Consider the following 25000-nt stretch of genomic DNA (forward strand, 5'->3'; position numbering starts at 1 on the left):
CATATCTATCTATCTATCTATCTATCTATCTATCTATCTATCTATCTATCCCTCCCATATCTATCTATCTATCCCTCCCATATCTATCTATCTATCTATCTATCTATCTATCTATCTATCCTTTCTTTTCTTTCTCAACCCCCTTCTCTCTTCTCTGTTTCTTTTTGTCTGTTTTCTAGCTGCACTACTGAGTAGGAAGCACAGCCCGCATATGTAATAAGTAAATAAGGCTGTTTATCTATCTATCTATCTATCTATCTATCTATCTATCTATCTATCTATCTATCCCTCCCATATCTATCTATCTATCTATCTATCTATCTATCTATCTATCTATCTATCTATCCCTCCCATATCTATCTATCTATCTATCTATCTATCTATCTATCTATCTATCCCATATCTATCTATCTATCTATCTATCTATCTATCTATCTATCTATCCCTCCCATATCTATCTATCTATCTATCTATCTATCTATCTATCTATCTATCTATCTCTCATTCATTGGTGCTCATCCCCCCCCCTCCCGCACAATGCCATAATAAAAGAGTCTGGCTTTGGTTACCATAACAGGAATCCTCCTGGGGGAAGGTGACACCATCACTAGGCCTAGTAACAAGCACAGCAGTTAGATACATCCAGAAATGATCACTGGGGAGATATTGTCACTGGAGATCCTGAGGTACACAAGAAGTCAGCATGTGGTTCTGTTTCCTCGGAATGACATAAAAGTGAAATATCAGTTATTAGTAAAGTAGCATTGACTTCCTTTGTCTGTGATCATATGGGGCCTGTAGGTATGATTGAGTTCATGTGACAGTCGTGTAGCATGGAGCAGATTACACAGGCTCCAGGCCTCTAAACCTGAATTCCCACCCCTCATCAACAGCAGACCAATGACAGTTGGTGGTATGCCATGGAAAAGTGTGGAATGGGTCATGTGATCTCTTATTAACTGTCACTGGTGAGGAATGATGTGGTTATGATGGAGGAACGCCTAAGTAGAGCCTACTTTCAGGGAAATGACATACTGAAACCTCATCAGTAGCTCCTGGGATGAAGACACATAGATAAAGGTAAAGCTTTTCCTATAATGGTCAAGTTTGGTCCATTGGGCAGGTTTGGTCACCACCATCCTCATTGGTTATTTATATGAGGAGCATCAAGCTGACCAATAAGGAGGCTCATAATGTGTGAATGAGCACATCCCACCTTGACTTGCACAGATAAGGTCAAAATTTGCATACAACTGATTCATGTGCATTTTTCATTCAACCTGACCTCATTTTTTTCATCATATAGTCATCCTGACATGCCAAAAAAGCCAGATAGATGATATCCTTACCCATGTATTGTATATTGGTGTCTAGTGTTCATTGGATGCTAAAATCGCCTTGGAACACTGACATCTCTTCTCGAGTGGTCACATGACTAAGTGGAGGCTGCCATCTTGTACCAGTATGGAGCCCATATGGTCTTTACCAGTATGCCATATTGAGCCAGTATGCGGCCCATACGGTCTTTACCAGTATGCCATATTGAACCAGTGTGGAGCCCATATGGCCTTTACTAGTATGCATCTTGAACCAGTATGAAGCCCATATGGTCTTTACCAGTATGCCATCTTGAACCAGTGTGGAGTCCATATGGTCTTTACCAGTATGCCATCTTGAACCAGTGTGGAGCCCATATGGCCTTTACTAGTATGCATCTTGAACCAGTATGGAGCCCATATGGTCTTTACCAGTATGCCATCTTGAAGCATTGTGGAGTCCATATAGTTTTACCAGTATGCCATCTTGAACCAGTGTGGAGCCCATATGGCCTTTACTAGTATGCATCTTGAACCAGTGTGGAGTCCATATGGTCTTTACCAGTATGCCATCTTGAACCAGTATGGAGCCCATATGGTCTTTACTAGTATGCATCTTGAACCAGTATGGAGCCCATATGGTCTTTACTAGTATGCATCTTGAACCAGTATGGAGCCCATATGGTCTTTACCAGTATGCCATCTTGAACCAGTATTGAGCCCATATGGTCTTTACCAGTATGCATCTTGAACCAGTATTGAGCCCATATGGTCTTTACCAGTATGCATCTTGAACCAGTATTGAGCCCATATGGTCTTTACCAGTATGCACCTTGAACCAGTGTGGAGTCCATATGGTCTTTACAAGTATGCATCTTGAACCAGTATGGAGCCTATGTGGTCTTTACCAGTATGCCATCTTGAACCAGTATGGAGCCCATATGGTCTTTACCAGTATGCATCTTGAACCAGTGTGGAGTCCATATGGTCTTTACCAGTATGCACCTTGAACCAGTGTGGAGTCCATATGGTCTTTACCAGTATGCCATCTTGAACCAGTATGGAGCCCATATGGTCTTTACCAGTATGCCATCTTGAACCAGTATGGAGCCCATATGGTCTTTACCAGTATGCCATCTTGAACCAGTATGGAGCCCATATGGTCTTTACCAGTATGCCATCTTGAACCAGTATTGAGCCCATATGGTCTTTAGAGATAGTAAGAACCTTGAGCTACAAACCATCATGGCTTCAGCCTCCACAATGGGTTTCAGCATAGCCGCAGATAGGTGAAGGAACATACACTAATCCTCCCTCTTTTTTGCACTTTTCCCCAGTTTTTGAACCCTTTAAGGCATGTGGCTTGGCAACCATAGGCTTGGTTTTGCCCCAGTCTTCCCAAGCTGGGCAGTTTGGTTGGGGGTTACGGATGGTTGTGATGCAGAAGATAATGGAGTTTGCTTTTCCTTCAGATTTCCTCATCTGCCACACAGCAACACCCCCAGGAAGATGGGGAAAGAGAAGACCCACATTAACATCGTGGTCATCGGCCACGTTGACTCCGGCAAATCCACCACCACCGGCCACCTGATTTACAAATGTGGAGGCATCGACAAGAGGACGATAGAGAAATTCGAGAAGGAGGCCGCTGAGGTGAGGGTTTAGGGGGAGGCCAAGGGCTCTGATTCTTCAAACTGCCCATTTTAAATGCTAATTTCTGGGCAACAGCTCTCTGCTATATAATATATTCCTCCATAGGTACAAAATATATAAATCTACTATGTGTGCTCTGAATGCCTTAACAAATCCAGATATTACCTTGTCAAAGTAGCAGTGGCATCATCACTTTGCTGTGCAGTGAGCAGAGCTGTGGGAGGGGCCCAGCAGGCTCCACCCGCTGCAGGCTGCCTGCAGAAAACTACAGTAGGGGGCGGAGACAAGACCAGTCACCCTGCACATAGAGAGAGAGCAGGGGTGAGCGGTCTTTATTACACCGAGGCAAAGTTTCACACTGGATTTCTGCACAGATCTGGAAGAAATACACAAAGCCCACCGAGAAACAATACATACCATGAATGGATTTAGACCAGGGGTGGGCAACTGTGGCCCTCCAGCTGTTGTAGAACTACAAGTCCCATGAGGCATTGCAAAACTGACAGTTACAAGCATGACTCCCAAAGGCAGAGGCATGATGGGACTTGTAGTTCACCAACAGCTGGAGGGCCACAGTTGCCCACCCCTGATTTAGACAACATTTACATATACTGAAGTTCAACTTTATGGCATGCTAAAGTGGCCTCTTATCTGATGTTATTGAATATCATTTTAGCATGCCTTAAGTGCTGCTTAGCTCTTCCATATTGCAGCTTAATGAATCAGGACCCTGATTGGCTTGTCGGCCATGAAACAAAAATCCCTGATCCAAAGTAGAATGGCTGCTCTAAATCAGGGTTAGGCAACCTCGGCTTCAGCCGCGGCGAAACTACAGATCCCATTGTGCCTCTGGCAGTCATGCCTGTGGCTGTCAGAGTCTTGCTGTGCCTCATGGGACTTGTAGTTCCACAACAGCTGCGGTGCCAAGGTTCCCCACCCCTGCTCTAAATACGATCTGCTTGGCTCTCATGTTCATCCTCCGATATTAGCACTTATTACTTTCAGGAGGGATAGCCTCCATATTTCTCTAAGCATGGGCCGCCTTTAAACAGCACAGGACCTGCCCAGACCTGTGATTGGACAGTAAGGGAGCAGTAGCAAGTCGGGAAAGTTATCACTCTGCTCTTTCCACCTGTCAGCCAGCCGCCATTGTTAGACTGACAGCAGCAGATCCTGACTTCTTCGGTGCTTTCGTTATAAACAGAGTGTTCCTTGCTGACATTTAAGGAGCCATTCTCCTTTGGGACTTGTAGTCCCACAGCAGCTGAGGTTGCCTACTCCTACTCTAAGTACTGGTTGCTTACCTTTCATGTTGATCCTTTGACATTCACTTGTTATTTTTCAAAACAGATAACCTCCATATTTCTTTAAGCAAAGCAGGCCTGTGATTGGACAGTGAAGGAGCAGTAGCACACTGAGAAAGTCATCGCTCTGCTCCTTCCACCTGTCAGCTAGCTACCATTGTTAAACTGACAGCGGGAGATCCTGACTGACTGACTGGTGATGTACAGGGAATTAGGTGCTTGCATTAAAAACAGATATATAATTAAGAGCTGCTAACAGTGTCCCCGGTGACATTTATGGGCATCTTAGCTGGGACTTGTAGTCCCACAGCAGCTGGAGTACCGAGGTTGCCTGCTGCTACTCTAAATCTGGTTGGTTGGCTTCATATTGATCCTCTGATGCTCACTTATTATTTTTCGAACGGATAATTCTCCAAGCATGGGTTTCCTTTAAGCAAAGCAGGCCTGTGATTGGACAGTGAAGGAGCAGTAGCACACTGAGAAAGTCATCGCTCTGCTCCTTCCAGCTGTCAGCTAGCTACCATTGTTAGACTGACAGCGGGAGATCCTGACTGACTGGTGATGTACAGGGGATGATTAGGCGCTTAAAAACAGATATATATTTAAGAGCTGCTATCAGTGTCCCCGGTGACATTTATGGGCATCTTATCTGGGACTTGTAGTCCCACAGCAGCTGGAGTACCAAGGTTGCTTGCTCCTACTCTAAATCCTGGTTGGTTGGCTTCATATTGATCCTCACCAGGGGCGGACTGAGCATTCGGGAACTCAGGCACTGCCCGAGGGCCTGGGGTCAGTAGGGGGCCTCATGACATGTCCCTGGTACCTTTTCCTTAGGCTTTTTTGAGTTTGGGCAAGGACACAGGGGCCCCATAATCCCATATTGCCTGGGGGCCCCATGATCCCCTATTGCCCGGGGGCCCCATGAGTTGTCAGTCTGCTCCTGATCCTCACTTATTATTTTTCGAAGAGATAATTCTCTAAGCATGGCTTTCCTTTAAGCAAAGCAGGCCTGTGATTGGGCAGTAGCACACTTTAGGTCATCAGCTCTTTTTCTACCTGTCAGCTAGCTACCATTGTCAGACTGACAGCAGCAGATCCTGACTGACTGGTGATGTACAGGTGATTATTATTTATCTTTAATTAAAAACAGATATGTAGCTAGGGATTACTAACAGTGTCCATTTGGGAAAGTTGTAACCTTTTAATGATCTCTTATTAAAAAAAAAAAAGAATAATTATAATATCTTATTCGGCTGTCAGCCACATCCTCACAGTTACCTCTTATTACCCCACGTTTCCCATTTGTGATATTGTGCCCCTGTTTTGCTCAGCACCCTAGGCAGCTGGCTGCGTAGCCTTACCCTTCTGGTTCTAAGGACCCTGTACTATACTTGATGGCATCAGGACGTCGTCTATATTTGGGGTTAAATCAGGATGGCAGGCATTCACCGTCCTCCTATCCTTAGGACTGACTCAGCGGAGGAGGCCCAGGAGAGGCTGAGATGCAGATGGCGACAAGCTCACAGAGAGCGTTGTGTTCTAGAGATATCCACGCCGGCCGCAGTGATCAACAGCAGCAGCTGGGCGCGGAGGGTGCGGAGGGTGCGGAGAGAGCTGCCGCTTGCCAGGTTTAATTATAGCTGAGCTGGAAGGCTCCATTTGCTGCGTGCGTCGCAGAGGGCACACTGTCCTATCAGCTACGCACAGCTAGGAAATGCGAGACTGCGCCGGGGGTGTCGGTGACCTTAACCCGTGCATAGGCGCAGGCGATGGGCGCATTCAGGACGCCGATCACGCTGTGTGTGTTAGAATCGCCTTTTGTAGATCAAAAACCAATGCAATTATCCGTTTCTTTTTCCTTTTTATATATATACTGAAAGCAGAACCTAATTAGAAAGATCTATGTGAGCCCAACCTCTGACATCTCATAGAAGAGCTGCAGTGTTCATTAAAGCTGACGTTTAATCTGCTTCCCTGGTTCCCCCTTTTCGCTCCCCATCAACATGACGTTTCTGTTTTCATTACCTACCTTATATTAGATCCATTGACATCCTTACTGGGTCTCTTTGCTTCTCTCTGCAATGCAGGCAGATCATGGCTGGTGGAAGGGGCCAGTAGGGTGCTGTACATAGCATCCTGAAAACATCACAGCACCCTGCCTCAGTACTCCTTCTAAAGCTAAGTTTAGATGTACGGTTTTGGGTGGTAAAAATGCTTGGTTAAGCCATGTTTTAACGCCCCCCACTGCCCCGCCTTAAGCTGATGGGTCCTTACATGCCGCAGGTGTGACAGACGGCAAGCTCACCAAACAGAACCTATTCAAGTGAATGGGGAAGGGCTGCAAATAATAAGAGGTTAGGGGTGGGGAGGTGCTGGGGTTGGGAGGTCACAGATCGGGAGATGCTGGGGTGGGGAGGTCAGGGGTAGGGTGGTGAGGAATGGGGAAGTCAGGGGTAGGGAGCTCAGGGATGTGGAGCTCAGGGATGTGGAGCTCAGGGATGTGGAGGTCAGGGATGGGGAGGTCAGGGGTAGGGAGGTCAGGGATGAGGAGATGCTGGAGTGTGGAGGTCAGGGGTACGGAGGTCAGGGATGGGGAGGTGCTGGGGTTGGGATATCAGGGATTGGGAGGTCAGGGTTATGGAGGTCAGGGATGGGGAGGTGCTGGGGTGGGGATGTCAGGGGTATGGAGGTGCTGGGATGGGGAGGTGCTGGGATGGGGAGGTCAGGGGTATGGAGGTCAGGGGTATGGAGGTCAGGGATGGGGAGGTACTGGGATGGGGAGGTCAGGGATCGGGAGATGCTGGGGTGGGGAGGTCAGAGGTAGGGTGGTGAGGAATGGGGAGGTGCTGGGGTGGGGAGCTCAGGGATGGGGAGGTCAGGGGTAGGGAGGTCAGGGATGAGGAGATGCTGGAGTGTGGAGGTCAGGGGTAGGGAGGTCAGGGATGGGGAGGTGCTGGGGTGGGGAGGTCAGGGGTACGGAGGTCAGGGATGGGGAGGTGCTGGGGTTGGGATATCAGGGATTGGGAGATGCTGGGATGGGGAGGTCAGGGGTATGGAGGTCAGGGATGGGGAGGTGCTGGGTTGGGAAGGTCAAGGGTAGGGAGGTCAGAGATGGGGAGATGCTGGGATGGGGAGATGCTGGGGTGGGGAGGTCAGGGATGGGGAGATGCTGGGGTGGGGAGGTCAGGGATGGGGAGATGCTGGGGTGGGGAGATCAGGGGTGGGGAATTAAAAGGCCTTCCATGAATCTGTGAATAGGAAACCTAAAGCCTTGGCAGTGGAGATCACATGGCGGCTGGCAGACTGTGATATAGTGGTTGTTTCACTTCATTAAAGACTGCAGAGACTTTGCTTTCAGTCAAGCAGACTCTGTCTGGTTGACTTGTAGTAGAGAATCATCAGGACACAGACCAGTTATTGTAGGGAAAAAACGATGGGATACCTTGAGGAGGACAGTCATAGCTAGGTGTTCAGGTGATACAAGGAAAGGTTAGGGTCTGCCCAGTATAATGCGTGTGATCACCTCTCCTGACAGATGGGGAAGGGCTCCTTTAAGTACGCCTGGGTTCTCGACAAGCTGAAGGCCGAACGGGAGAGAGGAATCACCATCGACATCTCTCTGTGGAAGTTCGAGACCACCAAATATTACATCACCATCATCGATGCCCCCGGACATCGTGACTTCATCAAGAACATGATCACCGGAACATCACAGGTGAGGAGGAGGGATAGATGGCTGCATAAATGTACGGATGGGTGCATGGGTATATGGATGGATGAATGAATGGATGGATGGATGAATGAATGGATGGATAGATGCATGGGTGTATAAATGAATGGATGGATAAATGGATGGTTGGATGAATGAATGGATGCATGGGTGTATAAATGGATGCATGGATGGGTGGATAGGTGTATAAATGGATTGATGGATGAATGGATGTATGCATGGATTTATTTATAGATGGGTGAGTAGATGGATGGATGCATGGGTGTATAAATGGATGGATGTAGGAATGGATGGATGAATGAATGGATGCATGGATGGATGGGTGTATACATGGATGGATGGGTGGACAGATGTATAAATGAGTGGATGGATGTATGGATGCATGGGTGTATAAATGGATGGATGATGAATGGATGGATGCATGGGTCGATGTTTGTAAAAATGGATGGATGGTTGGGTGGATAGGTGTATAAATGGAAGGAATGGATGTATGCATGGATATATGGATTAATGGATTGATGGATTTATTTATGGATGGGTGAGTAGATTAATGGATGGATGGATGCATAGGTGTATAAATGGATGGATAGATGGATGAATGGATGGATAGATAGATGAATGGATGGGTTTATAAATGGATGGATGGATAAATTATTGGATTGGTGTATGAATGGATAGAGAGATAGATAGATAGATAGATAGATAGATAGATAGATAGATAGATAGATAGATAGACGAACAGATAATTACAGTTATAGTACACAGGACATGAGTACCAGGAGAGATGGATGGATGGATGAGTAGATGGAGGGATGGATGGACAGATGGATGGGATAGATAGATAATGTGCAATGGGAGAAATATAATATATATATAATGGAATGGATTGAATGGGATAGACAGACAGAAGTGATGTCAGTAACTTTGGATTGGCTCAGATCCGTCCAATAGGTAAGCACTGTCTCCCCCCCCCCCCCTGCAGGCAGACTGCGCGGTGCTGATCGTGGCGGCCGGCGTGGGTGAGTTTGAGGCTGGAATCTCCAAGAACGGGCAGACCCGAGAGCATGCCCTGCTGGCGTACACCCTGGGTGTGAAACAACTGATCGTAGGGATCAATAAAATGGACTCTACTGAGCCGCCATACAGCGAGAAGCGTTACGATGAGATCGTGAAGGAGGTCAGCGCCTACATCAAGAAGATTGGCTACAACCCGGCCACCGTGCCCTTTGTGCCCATCTCTGGCTGGCACGGGGACAACATGCTGGAACCATCCCCCAATGTAAGTGACATGACACACAGGGACTCACCCTGCTGGCTAACACTGGGCACTGCACTCTCACAACTCCAGGAAAGCCGCTCTCCTGTTGGCAGACACCTAAGCACCTCCCCCTCCAGCCCCCAGTGCCTGAAACACAGCAGACTGGCATTATTACACAGCGTAATAAAACTTTCCATTCCCTGCCTGATTTCTTCTGCAGGGGAAAGATTATATATAAAATGATGTTATTCTGTTATACCAGCAGTACTTGTAAAACACATTCAATGACTAAAATGTGGTTTTCTGGAGGTCTGCCTTGAGATTATTGTTCCCTTTTAATGAACAGACCTCTAGAAAAGACTGCAGGCTTTGAAAGAAGCACTGTGAAAAGCCTGCTGAAGGCTAGGTTCACACCTCTGCAGGTTTGCGTTTCAGCCATTTCTGCATTGCGTTTTGCATTTTTGCACCTGCGTTTTTTGCCACGTTTGTGATGCTTTTTTGTTTTTGTTTTTTTTTATTTTCTTGTTGCTAGGCAGATTTAAAACTCAAAACGCAGCAAAAAACACAATACATGCTTTTCTGCAGCATTTCCATTGAAGTCTGTAAAACCAAAAACGCAACTTTTTGCGTTTAAAGAAGTCCCCGACCCTTTCCAAAAAATGCACCGGGTGAAAATGCGGAGATGTGAACGTGTCCCATAGGAAATCATGTTACATGGACTGTAGTGCGTTTCTGCAAAACGTGCCGGAAACGCTTAGGTGTGAACCTGGGGTGATATGGATTCCCTAGGATCAAATAGGACAAACACACTGGACTTTCCCACCATAGCCTAGTGCCTGGATAGTGATAGTTGATTCTCTGATGGACAGTTGGAGTGTGCGTGAGTTTCCAACGGCCGCATGGAGTCACTGTTGTTGAGCTGGGTGTGTTCGCTCTTGGAACGGATCACAATGGCCTGCGTTGGCTAGTCTGATCCAGAATCCAGAATCCTTCCTGGCAGCCCTCTGAAGCTTGGCTCATGAGCTTTTCCACCAGACAGTGTATCCAGGGAGAGGAGATAGCTGAAGGGCCACTCCACCCAAAACTGACATTTCAGCTACAGGTGAGGACGATGAGCCCGCACCCCCGGGGGAGTTTTGTAATTCTTTGTATACTCATCTACAGTTATTTAGGACCCACTGAATGGCTGCAGCATGGGAGCTGAGATTGTCGTTACAGGCGGGGTGTGCATTCACTTCCTAAGAGTCTCATTCACTTCCTAAGAGCTTCATTCACTTCCTGAGAGCTTCATTCACTTCCTAAGAGTTTCATTCACTTCCTAAGAGCTTCATTCACTTTCTAAGAGCTTCATTCATTTCCTAAGAGCTTCATTCACTTCCTAAGAATTTCATTCACTTCCTGTGAGCTTCATTCACTTCCTGTGAGCTTCATTCACTTTCTAAGAGTTTCATTCACTTTCTAAGAGTTTCATTCACTTCTTAAGAGCTTCATTCACTTTCTAAGAATTTAATTCACTTCCTAAGAGCTTCATTCTTTTCCTAAGAGCTTCATTCACTTCCTAAGAATTTAATTCACTTCCTAAGAGCTTCATTCACTTCCTAAGAGCTTCATTCACTTCCTAAGAATTTAATTCACTTCCTGAGAGCTTCATTCACTTCCTGAGAGCTTCATTCACTAAGCTACATACATGCTATTTGCCACCATGCTGGCTATTTTCTCTGCTGATCATTTTTTTCGGCTCTCGTTGCACCATTATTACTAAAAATAACAATTGTTCCCATAAATAATGATATTCTTGGATTAGAGAAATATCCGATGTGATAGGAATCATTCGGTCCAGCAGTGCTATAGTATCTTCCTGCTACAGATCCAGGTTCTGTTCCCGCCAGTCTGGGAGTTTTGGGGTGTTTTGTCCACCTTGATGTGTCCAAGCTTCTAATGTTACATTCCAGTAGACCCGGGAACTCAGCACAGGGATAGTGGGAACCCCTCATAATGGGCACGGTGGGTGTACAGACCCGGGAACTCAGCACAGGGATAGTGGGAACCCCTCATAATGGGCACGGTGGGTGTACAGACCCGGGAAGTCAACACAGGGATGGTGGGAACCCCTCATAATCATCACAGTGGGTGTACAGACCTGGGAACTCAGCACAGCAATAGCGGGAACCCCCCATAATGGGCACAGCAGGTTTACAGATCTGAGAACTCAGCACAGGGATAGCGGGAACCCCTCATAATGGGCACAGCGGGTGTGCAGACCCGGGAACTCAGCACAGGGATGGTAGGAACCCCTCATAATGGGCACAGCGGGTGTACAGACCCGGGAACTCGGCTCAGGGATGGTGGGAACCCCTCATAATGGTCCTACCAAGATAGATAGAAGATAGAAAGAAGTGTCATGGGGTTTAACTCTCCAGCATCCTCCAAACAGTGAAATACCAGATTTGGGTGGATTCACTCATTAAGCATTGCAGTCACGGCAGGTTTGGGTATCGTAATTGTGTCCATATTGATTTATATATTGCTTTGAGAAGCTTGTTATCAAAGGTGAAAATGTTGCATTCGGACTCCATTAGATGCACGGTCTTCCTGCCAAGCGTCAAATATTTCATCCTTCACCTCCTGTAGACCATCTATGTAGGCCGTCTATGTAGGCCGTCTATGTAGACTGTCTATGTAGACCATCTATGTAGGCCGTCTATGTAGACCGTCCATGTAGACCATCCATGTAGACCATCCATGTAGACCGTCTATGTAGACCATCCATGTAGACCATCTATGTAGACCGTCTATGTAGACCTTCTATGTAGACCTTCTATGTAGACCATCTATGGCAGCTTATGTTTTAAATAGCCCTGAACTGCGTGGTTCTCGGTTTCATGTTCTGTGGTGGTGGTCCCAGAGGCACCGTGAAAGGCCTGTTGGATCTGGCTGTGGTGTGTTAGATTAATCCCTGGGGTTGGTTGGATGTTTTAGGCACAGTAGTGTTGATATCGTATTTTATTTATGTCAATTTATTTTTTCTATTTTTGTTTTGGTTTTAGTAAAGCTACACTGTAGGTTCGTACTTGTTCTTGATTTCAGTTTTTCACATCTGCAGACATTTTGTAAAATGAGGTTTTGAATAATCTTTTATGTCCGTCGCTGTGAGTCGCAGTCAGTGGAATGGCGTCGGGTTCTGGTTGCGTGACTAAGAGGTGTGCATTCTGTAAAGTGCTGCATGCAGGTGCTGATCTCTTGAGGAAAGCCAGCCTGCACTCATCGCTGAAAAGCGCCATGGCCGCCCCCCCCCCCCCCCTCGCGATGTCTTCATTTAGCTATACGGGCCCTGACTCATCACTGCTGTCTATCTGGCCCTTCCAGAACATTCCGCGGACATCGGATCCTATAAAGCCAGTTATAAAAAGACCAGGGCAGCCTGCCAGCACTGTGACGAGCAGAACCTCTGCCATCCAAACAAGGCCTTTACATTGCTCTTCATTGAGGCAGCTTTAATAGATTATTCCTGGGCTGCTAAAAGAGGGTAGGCGGGGTCCAGTAGACGTCCTGAGGGGCCAAGGAACCTAAAGGGGCCATAAACAAAAACGTTATAAGACATTTCTATGACATTCATTAGGGAATGAACATTTTCAGATCATTGGGTTTGAGAACAATTAAAGTGGATCTGTGGGGAATGAAATATAGAGGCAGCCATCGTTGACTTGGTTTTTTAAAGGTGCTTTCATCCTGATCCCTTGCTTCACCACTTTATGAGCCCCCTGACCCGGATGGGAGTTTGGACCTTTTAGAATGTGCTGGTTGTTCCAGGTCTAAGACATACTGGGTAGGCAAGCAATGGATCAGGATGATGGATATCTGAGGATAAGTCAGCTTTAGTTTGTTGGACTAACAGGTTTACTTCAAAGTTAGTTGTTGTCAGTATTGCATGCCTTGCATCCCTTTAGAAGATGGAAAGATAGATACTGCCTGTCTGTTTCCCCGGCTCTGGTGGTGGAACAGGATGGAGGAACGGTAGAGAGGGTCAGGAAGCCCAAGTGAGCCTGGAACTAGTGAGACACCTGGAATCCCAGTAGTAGAACACTCCCATAAAGTAGGTTATTGAGAAGTACCTTGAGGACCAGCTCTTCACCAGCGACACTGGTGGTGATGATGGAGTTTTCTACAAGTTATTTGCTAGACCATGACCTTCAAGGTGGCACTGTTAAAGACCACTTTATATTGGAGGGGCACCAGTCCATACAGAGGAACTGGAACTGAAGAGATATCTGGAGTCCCAGTAGTAGGACACACCCATAGAGTAGGTTATTGAGAAGTACCTTGAGGATCAGGTCTTCACCGGAGACATTGGTGGTGAGGATGGAGTTTTCTACTATGAACTTGCTAGACCATGAGAAGTACCTTGAGGACCAGCTATTCACCAGCAACACTGGTGGTGATGATGGAGTTTTCTACAAGTTATTTGCTAGACCATGACCTCCAAGGTGGCACTGTTGAAGACCACTTTAGATTGAAGGGGCACCAGTCCATGTAGAGGAACTGGAACTGAAGAGATATCTAGAGTCCCAGTACTAGGACACACCCATAGAGTAGGTTATTGAGAAGTACCTTGAGGACCAGGTCTTCACCAGAGACATTGGTGGTGAAGATGGAGTTTTCTACAAGGAACTTGCTAAACCATGATCTCCAAGGTGGTACTGCTGAAGACCATTTTAGACTAGAGAGGCACCAGTCCATATAGAGGAACTAGAACTGAAGAGACACCTGGAGTCCCAAGTAGGACACACCCATAGAACAGCTTATTCAGAAGTACCTTAAGGAACAGTTCTTCACCAGAGACATTGGTGGTGAGGATGGAGTTTTCTACTATGAACTTGCTAGACCACGAGAAGTACCTTGAGGACCAGCTATTCACCAGAGACACTGGTGGTGATGATGGAGTTTTCTACAAGTTATTTGCTAGACCATGATCTTCAAGGTGGCCCTGTTGAAGACCACTTTAGATTGGAGGGGCACCAGTCCATACAGAGGAACTGGAACTGAAGAGATATCTGGAGTCTCAGTAGTAGGACACACCAATAGAGTAAGTTATTGAGAAGTACTTTGAGGACCAGTTCTTCACTAGAGACATTGATGGTGAGGAAGGAGTTTTCTACAAGGAATTTGCTAGACTATGATCTCCAAGGTGGCACTACTGAAGAGCACTTTAGATTGCGGGAGCACCAGTCCATACAGAGAAACATTACTAAAGATCTGATAGAAAGAGGTCTTATTCTCAGGAGGAAAATCAGAGTAGGAGACAACCGTGCTCAGACATGTATTGGCAGTTTCCAACTGGGACTCTGCAGTCAATGGTCTCTACTATGCCTGCTTGGGCCTACAGACAATGGGTACAATTAATGGAGCAGATCCTAACAGCCTGTTATCAAACAGAAGCAGTCAATATGCCCTCATGGCTTACAAACAGTTGCTCTCAATTGCTTGATCACATTTTTACCCATCATCAAAAGTTCCCTGGATACCTAGAACACAGGGCACTTTAATAAGAAAATCTTAATGACCTATATTAAGAAAGTCGAGGGCAGGGACATCCCCTCCAGCTTCCCACAACTCCCTACTGGACCAAACTATGAGGGGAAGGAGGGACATTTTTAATGCAAATAATTTAGGCAAAGGATGTCCAGACTATAAAGAATTAATACGCAGGAAATGGTCCATAAAACCAACTAGTGTGTTTTTTGCCCTTATATGTGCCGTATATAAGACCTGAAAATACTAAACAAAGCTTTTGAAGATTGGAAAAAATGTTAATTTGGATTGGTGCCTAAAATGTGAAGGGGGAAGGGGCGGTGAGAGGGAATTCCAATAAAGGGACTAATACACTAAAAGTTAGGGAGCTATACGATGATGGGACATGCCTTTTGTGTTCAAACTACCCCTGCAGAGCACCGTAGGAGACCCGAGAACATCCCGTACACATTCTGATGTCCGAAATGCTGGAGCATGTCCCCACTCTGCATCCCAGTTCAATGCTGGGTGCCCAAGTGACCTACTAGGAGGCCCAGGCATGGTCATTTGCGATGTAAAAAGAGGACCAGCCTCTTCTCTGGCTTTCAGAATGTCAAAAATTGCATAGGAATTTTGTTGGTTTTGGGAGTTCATTTTGCATTATACAATTGGTTACAAAAACATTTTTTTTTCTAAAAAGTATGGAACTCTAGAAATGGGTTAGAACCTCTGGTTATTGCTGCCTATGTCCCTGTTGGTGAGATTTCTTATTACTTCTTGAAATCATGAGAGAATCTGAAGATAAATCCAAAATCCAACAAATGTTACTGGATAAAAGAGTAGGGGGACATCTCCCACCGGTTCTGGTGGCAACATTTGGATCTCCCACACTCTTTGGAGAGATTTCCACTTGTTTTCTGCCATTTATCTAGGCTATAACTTGAGGAACAATATCCCTAACAAAACACAAGCAACAAGAAAAACCTGACAGAGTGTTTGAACTCTTCTCACGTTACCCACTTAGTACTAGGTTTTCCTTTTTTTCAAAAAGTTGAAAGAAAATTACAATAGTGTCCTTCACCAACCCCTCCAAGACCAGACATTTATCTAATGAGACTCTACTGCTGTTACCTGAAACTTTTTAGAATACATATGTTGAATGCACTGATTGGATTTCTTATTGCTTGATTGGTTTCTGCATTTGGTTTGTCTCCTATGTGCCTTTTGGTTCTTTAGATGCCTTGGTTCAAGGGATGGAAGGTGGAGAGGAAGGAAGGCAATGCCAATGGAGTTTCTCTTCTGGAAGCTTTGGACACAATCCTGCCCCCAACTCGCCCCACAGACAAACCTCTCAGACTGCCCCTCCAAGATGTCTACAAGATTGGCGGTAAGTAGCACTTAATAGCAGAACAAGATTCCTGCAGGAGAGCTGCAATGTAAGAAGAGACAGCTCAACCGCATAGCATCTCTCACAACTCTCAACCAGACATCTGCTGCAAATTGGACGTTGGGTGGCCATACACAATAGAGGGTGGGGGGACATTGAGGCTTAATCCGACCATCTACAAGGCAGAAGAGTTGTGGGTGTTTTAAGTAATATATGGGTGTACACAGGAGCGGACTGACAACTCATGCGGCCCCCATGCAATAGGGGATCATAGGGCCCCTGTGTCCTTGCCCAAACTCAAAAAAGCCTATGAAAAAGGTATCAGGGGCATCTCATGGGGCCCCTTACTGACCCCGGGCCCCCGGGCAGTGCCCGAGTTTCCAAATGGTCAGTCCGCCCCTGGTTGTACAAGTTCTGCACAATGCTCTTTAGATACATCAACAACTATGTAACTTGAGGGCTTACCTAACAATCATTGTACCAACAGCCTTGTCATGGTAGGGTCAGACTGGACATTCCAATCAGTTTTATCCAATCAGGCAGGCCAATGGACCAAGGGAGGCCTGACAACTCATGGGGCCCCCGGCCAATAGGGGATCATGGGGCCCCTGTGTCCTTGCCCACACTCAAAGCACACCCAAAAAAGCCTATAAAATGTACCACGGGCATTTCATGGGGCCCCCTAGTGACCCCGGGCCCTCGGGCAGTGCCCAAGTGCTCAATTGGTCAGTCCGCCCCTGCAATGGACTACTTAGTTTTTAGATAGATCCAAAGCAGATTATACAGTCAGATTATAATGTGTCCTACAGAGTGTGACCTTTGCTTGAGAAACATGCAGCCCAATAGAGGTGGGACCTCTTGATGTGCATATAAAGCCAAAACGTTTTTTGTAGTTTTCGTAGAGCGATGAAGGGTTGGAACCTATATTTAGTTTTTATTGCCATCTGTGTTCCCGCTGTGGAGATTAACTCTCACTATTTTTCCTGGTGGCCATTATCATTGGAACTGAAAATAAAGGAAAATCCAGAAAATTGATCGCCAGAACAAAAATAGCAGGGAAATCTTCCAATGGGCTTACTCTCTAAATATGTCCTTTTCTATTGGTTTGCCTACAGAACCTGGCAGGTTTTAGCTCTTTCCAGCCCAATCCAAAACTAAAAAATATTTTGCTGCTAGGTCATCCAGATCCTTCTCCATAACTGATTCACCCCGCTCTCTTTCCCTCTTGATTTTAGAAAAAAGTTTTGCATGGCAACAGAAAAGGTCTTGCATTCTGTATGACCTTAAACAAGTAGCATTTTGAAACATGAAAGACTTACCATGTCGTCTTAACATTTTAATGTGGGCTAAATAAAGGTTCGAAAGGTTACGATGAAGCCCAGAATCTGGGGTTCACCAGGAGCACCAAACATGGAGCCCATTATTGGTACATTTTCTGGGAAGGGTTGGAACCCATCTTTGCTTTCCATTGTTGTCTTGGGTTCCCACTGGGGAGATTCACCACCTCTGTTTGCCCTGGTAGTCATTGTCAATGGGGACACATGTTCTGGCGACAGTCATGGGAATTTTTCCTTACTTTAGAAATATTTCCTTTTCTCTTACTTCCTGTTGTGCCTATGGAAGAGGAGATGACGAAGAAGCTCCCCAAAGGGATCAAGACATCAAAAAAGAGACAGGGCTTCACTAACAAGGGTTACCTACTTACAAGGTTTCACTTACAGCCAAGTTCCTTGCTGTTAGTCCAGCTTAGTAAGTATTTCTGTTTTCTGGACAAGGTTTCCGTATTCTCTGCAGGTATCGGCACAGTTCCCGTGGGCCGAGTGGAGACTGGCATCTTGAAACCTGGCATGGTGGTGACCTTTGCCCCTGTGAACATCACCACTGAGGTGAAGTCTGTGGAGATGCACCATGAGGCCCTCAGCGAAGCTCTGCCTGGTGACAACGTTGGCTTCAACGTCAAGAATGTGTCCGTGAAGGACATCCGCCGTGGCAACGTGTGTGGGGACAGCAAGGCTGACCCTCCCCAGGAAGCTGCCCAGTTCACCTCTCAGGTCTGTAAATCTTGAAAACTGTGCCATTGAGTTGTTTAATAAAAAAAACTTTGTGGTGTATTCCTCGAGAAAGAGATTTGTATGTAGTGGGGCACATATTGTTTCCCTATTGAATCTTCATTGGTGCCCCACACCTATCAGAACCTTGATCTAGGTAAGATCTGGTCAGTTGTTGGCCTAAGTGACACCTCCATATATTTCTCCATAGGCCTAAGAGGCCCAAGTGACACCTCAATATATCATGTAATATTGTGTGTGCGCCCTCTGGTGGATGCAGCACTAATGACAGAAACTTGGATCTTTATTGAAAAGTTTCCAGGAATGGATAATCTTACCTTGTTTTCTGGAGACCCATGGCAAGCTGTTAAAGGAACCAAAACACATCAATATGTTTTCAGTGACACACCATGGTTTCATGTCAAGAGCTCCCTTGTTTTGGCTTTTTTTTTCTACTCCACTTATAGCTTTCCTCATTTCCTCCTATGCAGGTGATCATCTTGAACCACCCAGGTCAGATTAGTGCTGGATACTCCCCCGTCATTGACTGCCACACTGCTCACATCGCCTGCAAGTTCGCAGAGCTTAAAGAGAAGATTGATCGTCGTTCCGGTAAGAAGCTAGAGGACAACCCCAAGGCTCTGAAGTCTGGAGATGCTGCCATTGTAGAGATGATTCCTGGAAAGCCCATGTGTGTTGAGAGCTTTTCCCAGTACCCTCCACTTGGTGAGTAGCCACCATTACCACAGTTCAGGCATTAGGTCACATTTTTATTGGATGATAAGCCTTTAATGGCTACAAAGTGTTTATATTATACCTGAAAGGTACCAAGAGCTTGTCATAAGGTCAGGCACCCCAGTCTATGGAATGTCATTGTCCCAAATCTGGGCCAAGAGATTTACCCTGGCTTTTGGGGTCTCCACCCACTTGCAGTGTTAGGTGCTATCCTTAAGCCCAAGTTCTATGCTTTTACCTGGATATCAAGAAGGGATCATCATATGACATCATCTAATAAAAGTGGATGAAACTGCCATGTAGGAAGACCAGGGCTGGTGAACCTACACTTAAATCTGCTGCCAGAAGGTCACATGCAGCCCTTGGGTACTTGTTGTACTGCCTATGGACCTCAGCAATTAGTAGTGGGAGGATAGATTTGTAAAGGAGCCATTGTGACAATTGTGACCCTGTTGACCTAGACACCCATGAGGGCTAATATGTGGCCTTGTTATTATGTGACCTTGTCACTACCCACAAGAGCTATTATGTGACTTTGCTGACCTAGGCCCCAGCCATGTGGGCCATTATGATACCTTGCTAACCCAGACACCAGCCCCAAGGGCCATTTCATGACCTTGTTCACCTAGGCACCATCCACAAAATTTTTATATGACCTTGTTACCTAGGGATGGCCCTTAAAGGCCATAATGTGACCTTACTGACCTAGGCAACACTCACAAGGCCCATAATTAGGTGACTTTGCTCACCTGGGCCCCAACCACGAGGGCAAGTATGAGACTTTACTGACCTAGGCACTATTCACAAGGGTTGTATGTGGCCTTGCTGACCTTGGCACCACCCATGAGATTTTTATGTGACCTTGCTGATCTAGGGACTACCTTTAAGGACCATAATGTGAACTTGCTGACCTAGGCAACACTCATGAGGCCCATAATGTGACCCTGTTAAGCTAACCACCACCCACAAGAGTCATTATATGAGTTTTCTGACTTAGACCCCAACCATGAGGGCCATTATGTGACCTTTCTTACCTATATACACCCACAAGGGTTTTATGTGACCTTGCTGACCTAGGCACCACACAGAACAACCATTATGTGATCTTGCTGACCTAGACACCACCCACGAAGGCCATTATGTAACCTTGTTAATCTAACCACCACCAACAAAAGGCATTATGTGAGTTTTCTGACCTAGGCCCCAACCATGAGGGCCATTATGTGACCTTTCTGACCTATACACACCCACAAGGGTTTTATGTGACCTTGCTGACCTAGCCACCACTCACAAAAACCGTTGTGACCTTGCTGACCTAGGCACCACACACAACAACCATTATGTGATCTCGCTGACCTAGACACCACCCACGAAAGCCATTATGTAACCTTGTTACCCTAACCACCACCAAAAGCCATTATGTGAGTTTTCTGACCTACGCCCCACCCATGACGGCCATTATGTGACCTTTCTGACCTAGATACACCCACAAGGGTTTTATGTGACCTTGCTGACCTAGACACCACTCAGAACAACCATTATGTGACCTTGCTGACCTAGACACCACTCACAACAACCATTAGGTGACCTTTCTGACCTAGACACATCCACAAGGGTTTTATGTGACCTTGCTGACCTAGACACCACTCAGAGCAACCATTATGTGACCTTGCTGACCTAGATACACCCACAAGGGTTTTATGTGACCTTTCTGACCTAGATACACCCACAAGGGTTTTATGTGACCTTGCTGACCTAGACACCACTCAGAACAATCATTATGTGACCTTGCTGACCTAGGCATCACTCACAACAACCATTATGTGACCTTTCTGACCTAGACACATCCACAAGGGTTTTATGTGACCTTGCTGACCTAGACATCACTCACAACAACCATTATGTGACCTTTCTGATCTAGACACATCCACAGGGGTTTTATGTGACCTTGCTGACCTAGACATCACTCACAACAACCATTATGTGACCTTTCTGACCTAGACACATCCACAAGGGATTTATGTGACCTTGCTGACCTAGGCATCACTCACAACAACCATTATGTGACCTTGCTGACCCAAACACCACCCACGAAGACCATTATGTAACCTTGCTGACCTAGGCACCACCCACGAGGGCCATTATATGACATTGCTAACCTAGACACCACCTATGAGGGCAATTATGTCAACTTTAAGGGTAGAAAAGTCTGGATTACAAAATTAGGGGCACAAATTATATTTCTCTGACTCGAATATCTCTAGCTTTGCCTGAATGTTGAGTTCCTTCCCCACCATCTCCCCTTCAGGGCGTTTTGCCGTACGGGACATGAGGCAGACTGTGGCTGTTGGGGTCATCAAGAACGTGGAGAAGAAGAGCGGAGGTGCTGGAAAGGTCACCAAGTCCGCCCAGAAGGCCCAGAAGGCTGGCAAATGAATTGCAGGCCCCTTGCGCCTGGCACACAAGCCCTGCCCTTCCGAGAGGGTCCGCCCCCTTACCTTCGAGGCGCACGCCAGCCCATGTGCTTGTAAATGCCTATATGTCAACGACTGGATGCTTACGATTAAAGTCCAATGGAAGTTCTTCAAGAGGAAAAGCATGCCCCACCGTGTGACCCCCTAGTGTCCATTTTACCAATAAAACCGGTTCAACATCATTAAATATGGCTCCTGGTTTTCTTTGTGACTAGTGTTCAGTGAAACTAGAAGAGATGCTACACGGGGACACAGCCAAAAAATATGGATCACCTTACAAAATGGCTCCTCTTGTCAGTCTGTATCAATCAGGGGCGGACTGACCATTTGGAAACTCGGGCATTGCCCGAGGGCCCGGGGTCAGTAGGGGGCCCCATGAGATGCCCCCGGTACCTTTTTCATAGGCTTTTTTGAGTTTGGCCAAGGACACAGGGGCCCCATGGTCCCCTATTGCCCGGGGGCCCCATGAGTTGTCAGTCTGCCCCTGGTATCAATATTAAATTTTTTTAGTTTTGGATAAAAGAGAGAAGAATCAGAAGTCCTCTCAGGATTTTATTGCCGTGTACCAGTGGAAAAATTTCCCTGCAGTTCCTGTCCCAGAGATGCAACAGGAAGTTACAGGAAAGCTCTCCGAAGTGAGGGAATTTCCCACTTAGATCGACCATCAGGACAACTCTGGAATGCTGCGTTCTTGGATTCATTCTTGGTTGCAATGGTCCCCAAAGGGCGTATTTTCCCAGTGGGGTCTAAGACTGCAATAAAAAACTGACAGAGGGTCTAACATTTCCCCATTTTATTTGATACTAAAAAAGTAAAAGGCTTTGCCTAGAGATACACGTTATATAACATTGGGAACAAGTCCTTTATCTGCCAGCCAGGGAGCTAGAATACCAACCAGGGGCCAAACACCAGGAAGGGGTGCCTGGAGGAAGGACCAATTGTGTTGCCAATGGCAAGCAGCTAGATTTTCCTATACTGGACCGGGGAGGGAGAAGGAAAATTTGCTCTGCTGATGATAGCACTGGTCTGTTTACAAAAAGGGAAAACCAAAAATCTCTTCGGTTTATTTCCATTTCACCTCTTCTGTCCAATCAACGAACATCTATGAAGATGGATTTAACTTTAACAATAATAACGAAGATAATAATAGTCATAATAATAATAATAATGAAGATATAATTGGTAGCAGCAATAATCATCGTCATCATAGATAGTGATTTTATTATGATGATTGTTATAATGATGATTATTATTATTATTACCATTTTATTTGTATTATTAATATAAACACTCCACAGTGTGAAGTGTGCAGTGTTTATATTTATATTTGATTGTTTTTTTCCTTTCTTGAACAGCAGCATTTAAATTTTGATTGAAGTTTATATATCATTTTTTTTCTGTGGCGCAAGTTTATTTTTTTTATTATTTTTTCATTATTTGTATTATTATTGACATTATTTTTATTACTACCATTGTTTCCTGTTACTATTATTATTATTATTATTATTTTCTTTTTTTTGGATTTTCCCTATTTATAAGCAATAGACAACAGACAACTTTTCATTGTTTTTCACCTCCCCCTGTTCAACATTTTTTTGTATTCTTTTTTATTATTGATGATGATGATGATGATGATAATAGTAATAATAATAATAAGTGTTATGATTATTATTTTTACCATTTTATTTGTATTAATATTTCCAATATTATTACTATTGCCACCATTTACTGTCATTAATTATATTATTATCACTTTATCCTTATCCTGGATTTTTCCCTATTTATAAACAACATAAAAGTAACTTTTCATTGTTTTTCACCTCCCCTTTTTCAACAGTTTATTATTATTATTATTATTATTATTGATGATGATGATAATAATAATTTGTGATATCATTGTTATTATTATTATTACTACCATTTTATTTGTATTAATTTTGCCAGTATTATTACTATTGTCACCATTTACTGTCATTATTTATATTATTATTATCACTTTATCCTTTATCCTGGATTTTTCCCTATTTATAAACAACATAAAAGTAACTTTTCATTATTTTTCACCTCCCCTTTTTCAGCAGTTTTATTATTATTATTGATGATGATAATAATAATTTGTGATATCATTATTATTATTACTACCATTTTATTTGTATTATTAATATAAACACTCCACAGTGTGAAGTGTGCAGTGTTTATATTTGATTGTTTTTTTCATTTCTTGAACAGCAGCATTTAAATTTAGATTGAAGTTTACATATAATTTTTTTTCTGTGGCGCAAGTTTATTTTTTTTATTATTTTTTCATTATTTGTATTATTATTGACATTATTATTATTACTACCATTGTTTCCTGTTACTATTATTTTCTCTTTTTTGGATTTTCCCTATTTATAAACAATAGACAACAGACAACTTTTCATTGTTTTTCACCTCCCCCTGTTCAACATTTTTTGTAAATTATTTTGTATTATTGATGATGATAATAATAATAATACGTGTTATTATTATTATTGTTTTTACCATTTTATTTGTATTAATATTGCCAATATTATTACTATTGCCACCATTTACTGTCATTATTTATATTATTATTATCACTTTATCCTTATCCTGGATTTTTCCCTATTTATAAACAACATAAAAGTAACTTTTTCATTATTTTTCACCTCCCCTTTTTCAGCAGTTTTATTATTATTATTGATGATGATAATAATAATTTGTGATATCATTGTTATTATTATTATTACTACTATTTTATTTGTATTAATTTTCGCCAATATTATTACTATTGCCACCATTTACTGTCATTAATTGTATTAATATTATAAATTTTATCCTTATCCTGGATTTTTCCTATTTATAAACAACATAAAAGTGACTTTTCATAGTTTTTTGTATTAGTTGATGTCATCTGTCTGCTACCTTTGGTGGAAGCATTTCCTCAGTCCCCCCTCCCTCATCCCCAGTGATCAGACTGTACATTGTAAGTATTTTGGCAAATCAAAAGGCTGCAGCAGGGGCTGATCTGTGTCAGACATTTGTGAATGCAGCAAGAAAACTGCACAGGCAACAGGGTTTTACATCCTTGTGCCATCTCAATCTAGGAAGTAGAAGTAGATGCCTCAACAAACATGGTGCCGCTGTTTTGGAGAAGGAAAAAAAAAAACACAAGAAGGCATTGTTGGGAGAGTACTGCAATGTCTATGAGAGGTTCTATATTCCTAGAAGGGTTGTGCTCATCCAGAGATAATTCATCTGATGACCGGTCCACTTTAACTAGCAGACTCATGATCATGTGTCGGTGTGAGAGCCAATCACAGCAATCACATGATGACGGAAGCCACACCTCCTCCCAGACCCACCAGTCCACTTAGGGTGGATAGGACACTACATGGAAATGATGTGTTGTGGTGCCATTCAATTTCAATGCCCATCCTGTATTGCAGTGCATTGCAACGCATGGCGACACACAGGGCGGACCAAAAACTCATGGGGCCCCCGGGCAATAGGGGATCATGGGGCCCCTGTGTCCTCGCCCACACTCAAAGCACACCCAAAAAAGCCTATAAAAGGTACTAGGGGCA

General features: G+C 44.5%; 1 protein-coding gene across 1 annotated transcript in view; it reads left to right on the forward strand.

Annotated features, from left to right (window-relative positions):
- Nucleotides 1-21600, forward strand: part of EEF1A2 (eukaryotic translation elongation factor 1 alpha 2) — a 32773-nt gene extending 11173 nt beyond the window's left edge. The window contains exons 2-8 of the mRNA XM_089663383.1: nt 2789-2969; nt 7809-7988; nt 8986-9282; nt 16006-16156; nt 17951-18207; nt 18696-18930; nt 21248-21600. Of these exons, the coding sequence (XP_089519509.1) occupies nt 2826-2969; nt 7809-7988; nt 8986-9282; nt 16006-16156; nt 17951-18207; nt 18696-18930; nt 21248-21375 (1392 nt within the window). The 5' untranslated portion in view covers nt 2789-2825 and the 3' untranslated portion in view covers nt 21376-21600. The remainder of the gene's footprint in view (nt 1-2788; nt 2970-7808; nt 7989-8985; nt 9283-16005; nt 16157-17950; nt 18208-18695; nt 18931-21247) is intronic.
- Nucleotides 21601-25000: the final 3400 nt, after the last annotated feature.

The sequence above is a fragment of the Staurois parvus genome, unplaced genomic scaffold (assembly GCF_062004578.1).
Source record: "Staurois parvus isolate SC_StPar_1 unplaced genomic scaffold, SC_StPar_1.0 ptg001677l, whole genome shotgun sequence".
In the NCBI taxonomy this organism is placed as follows: domain Eukaryota; kingdom Metazoa; phylum Chordata; class Amphibia; order Anura; family Ranidae; genus Staurois; species Staurois parvus.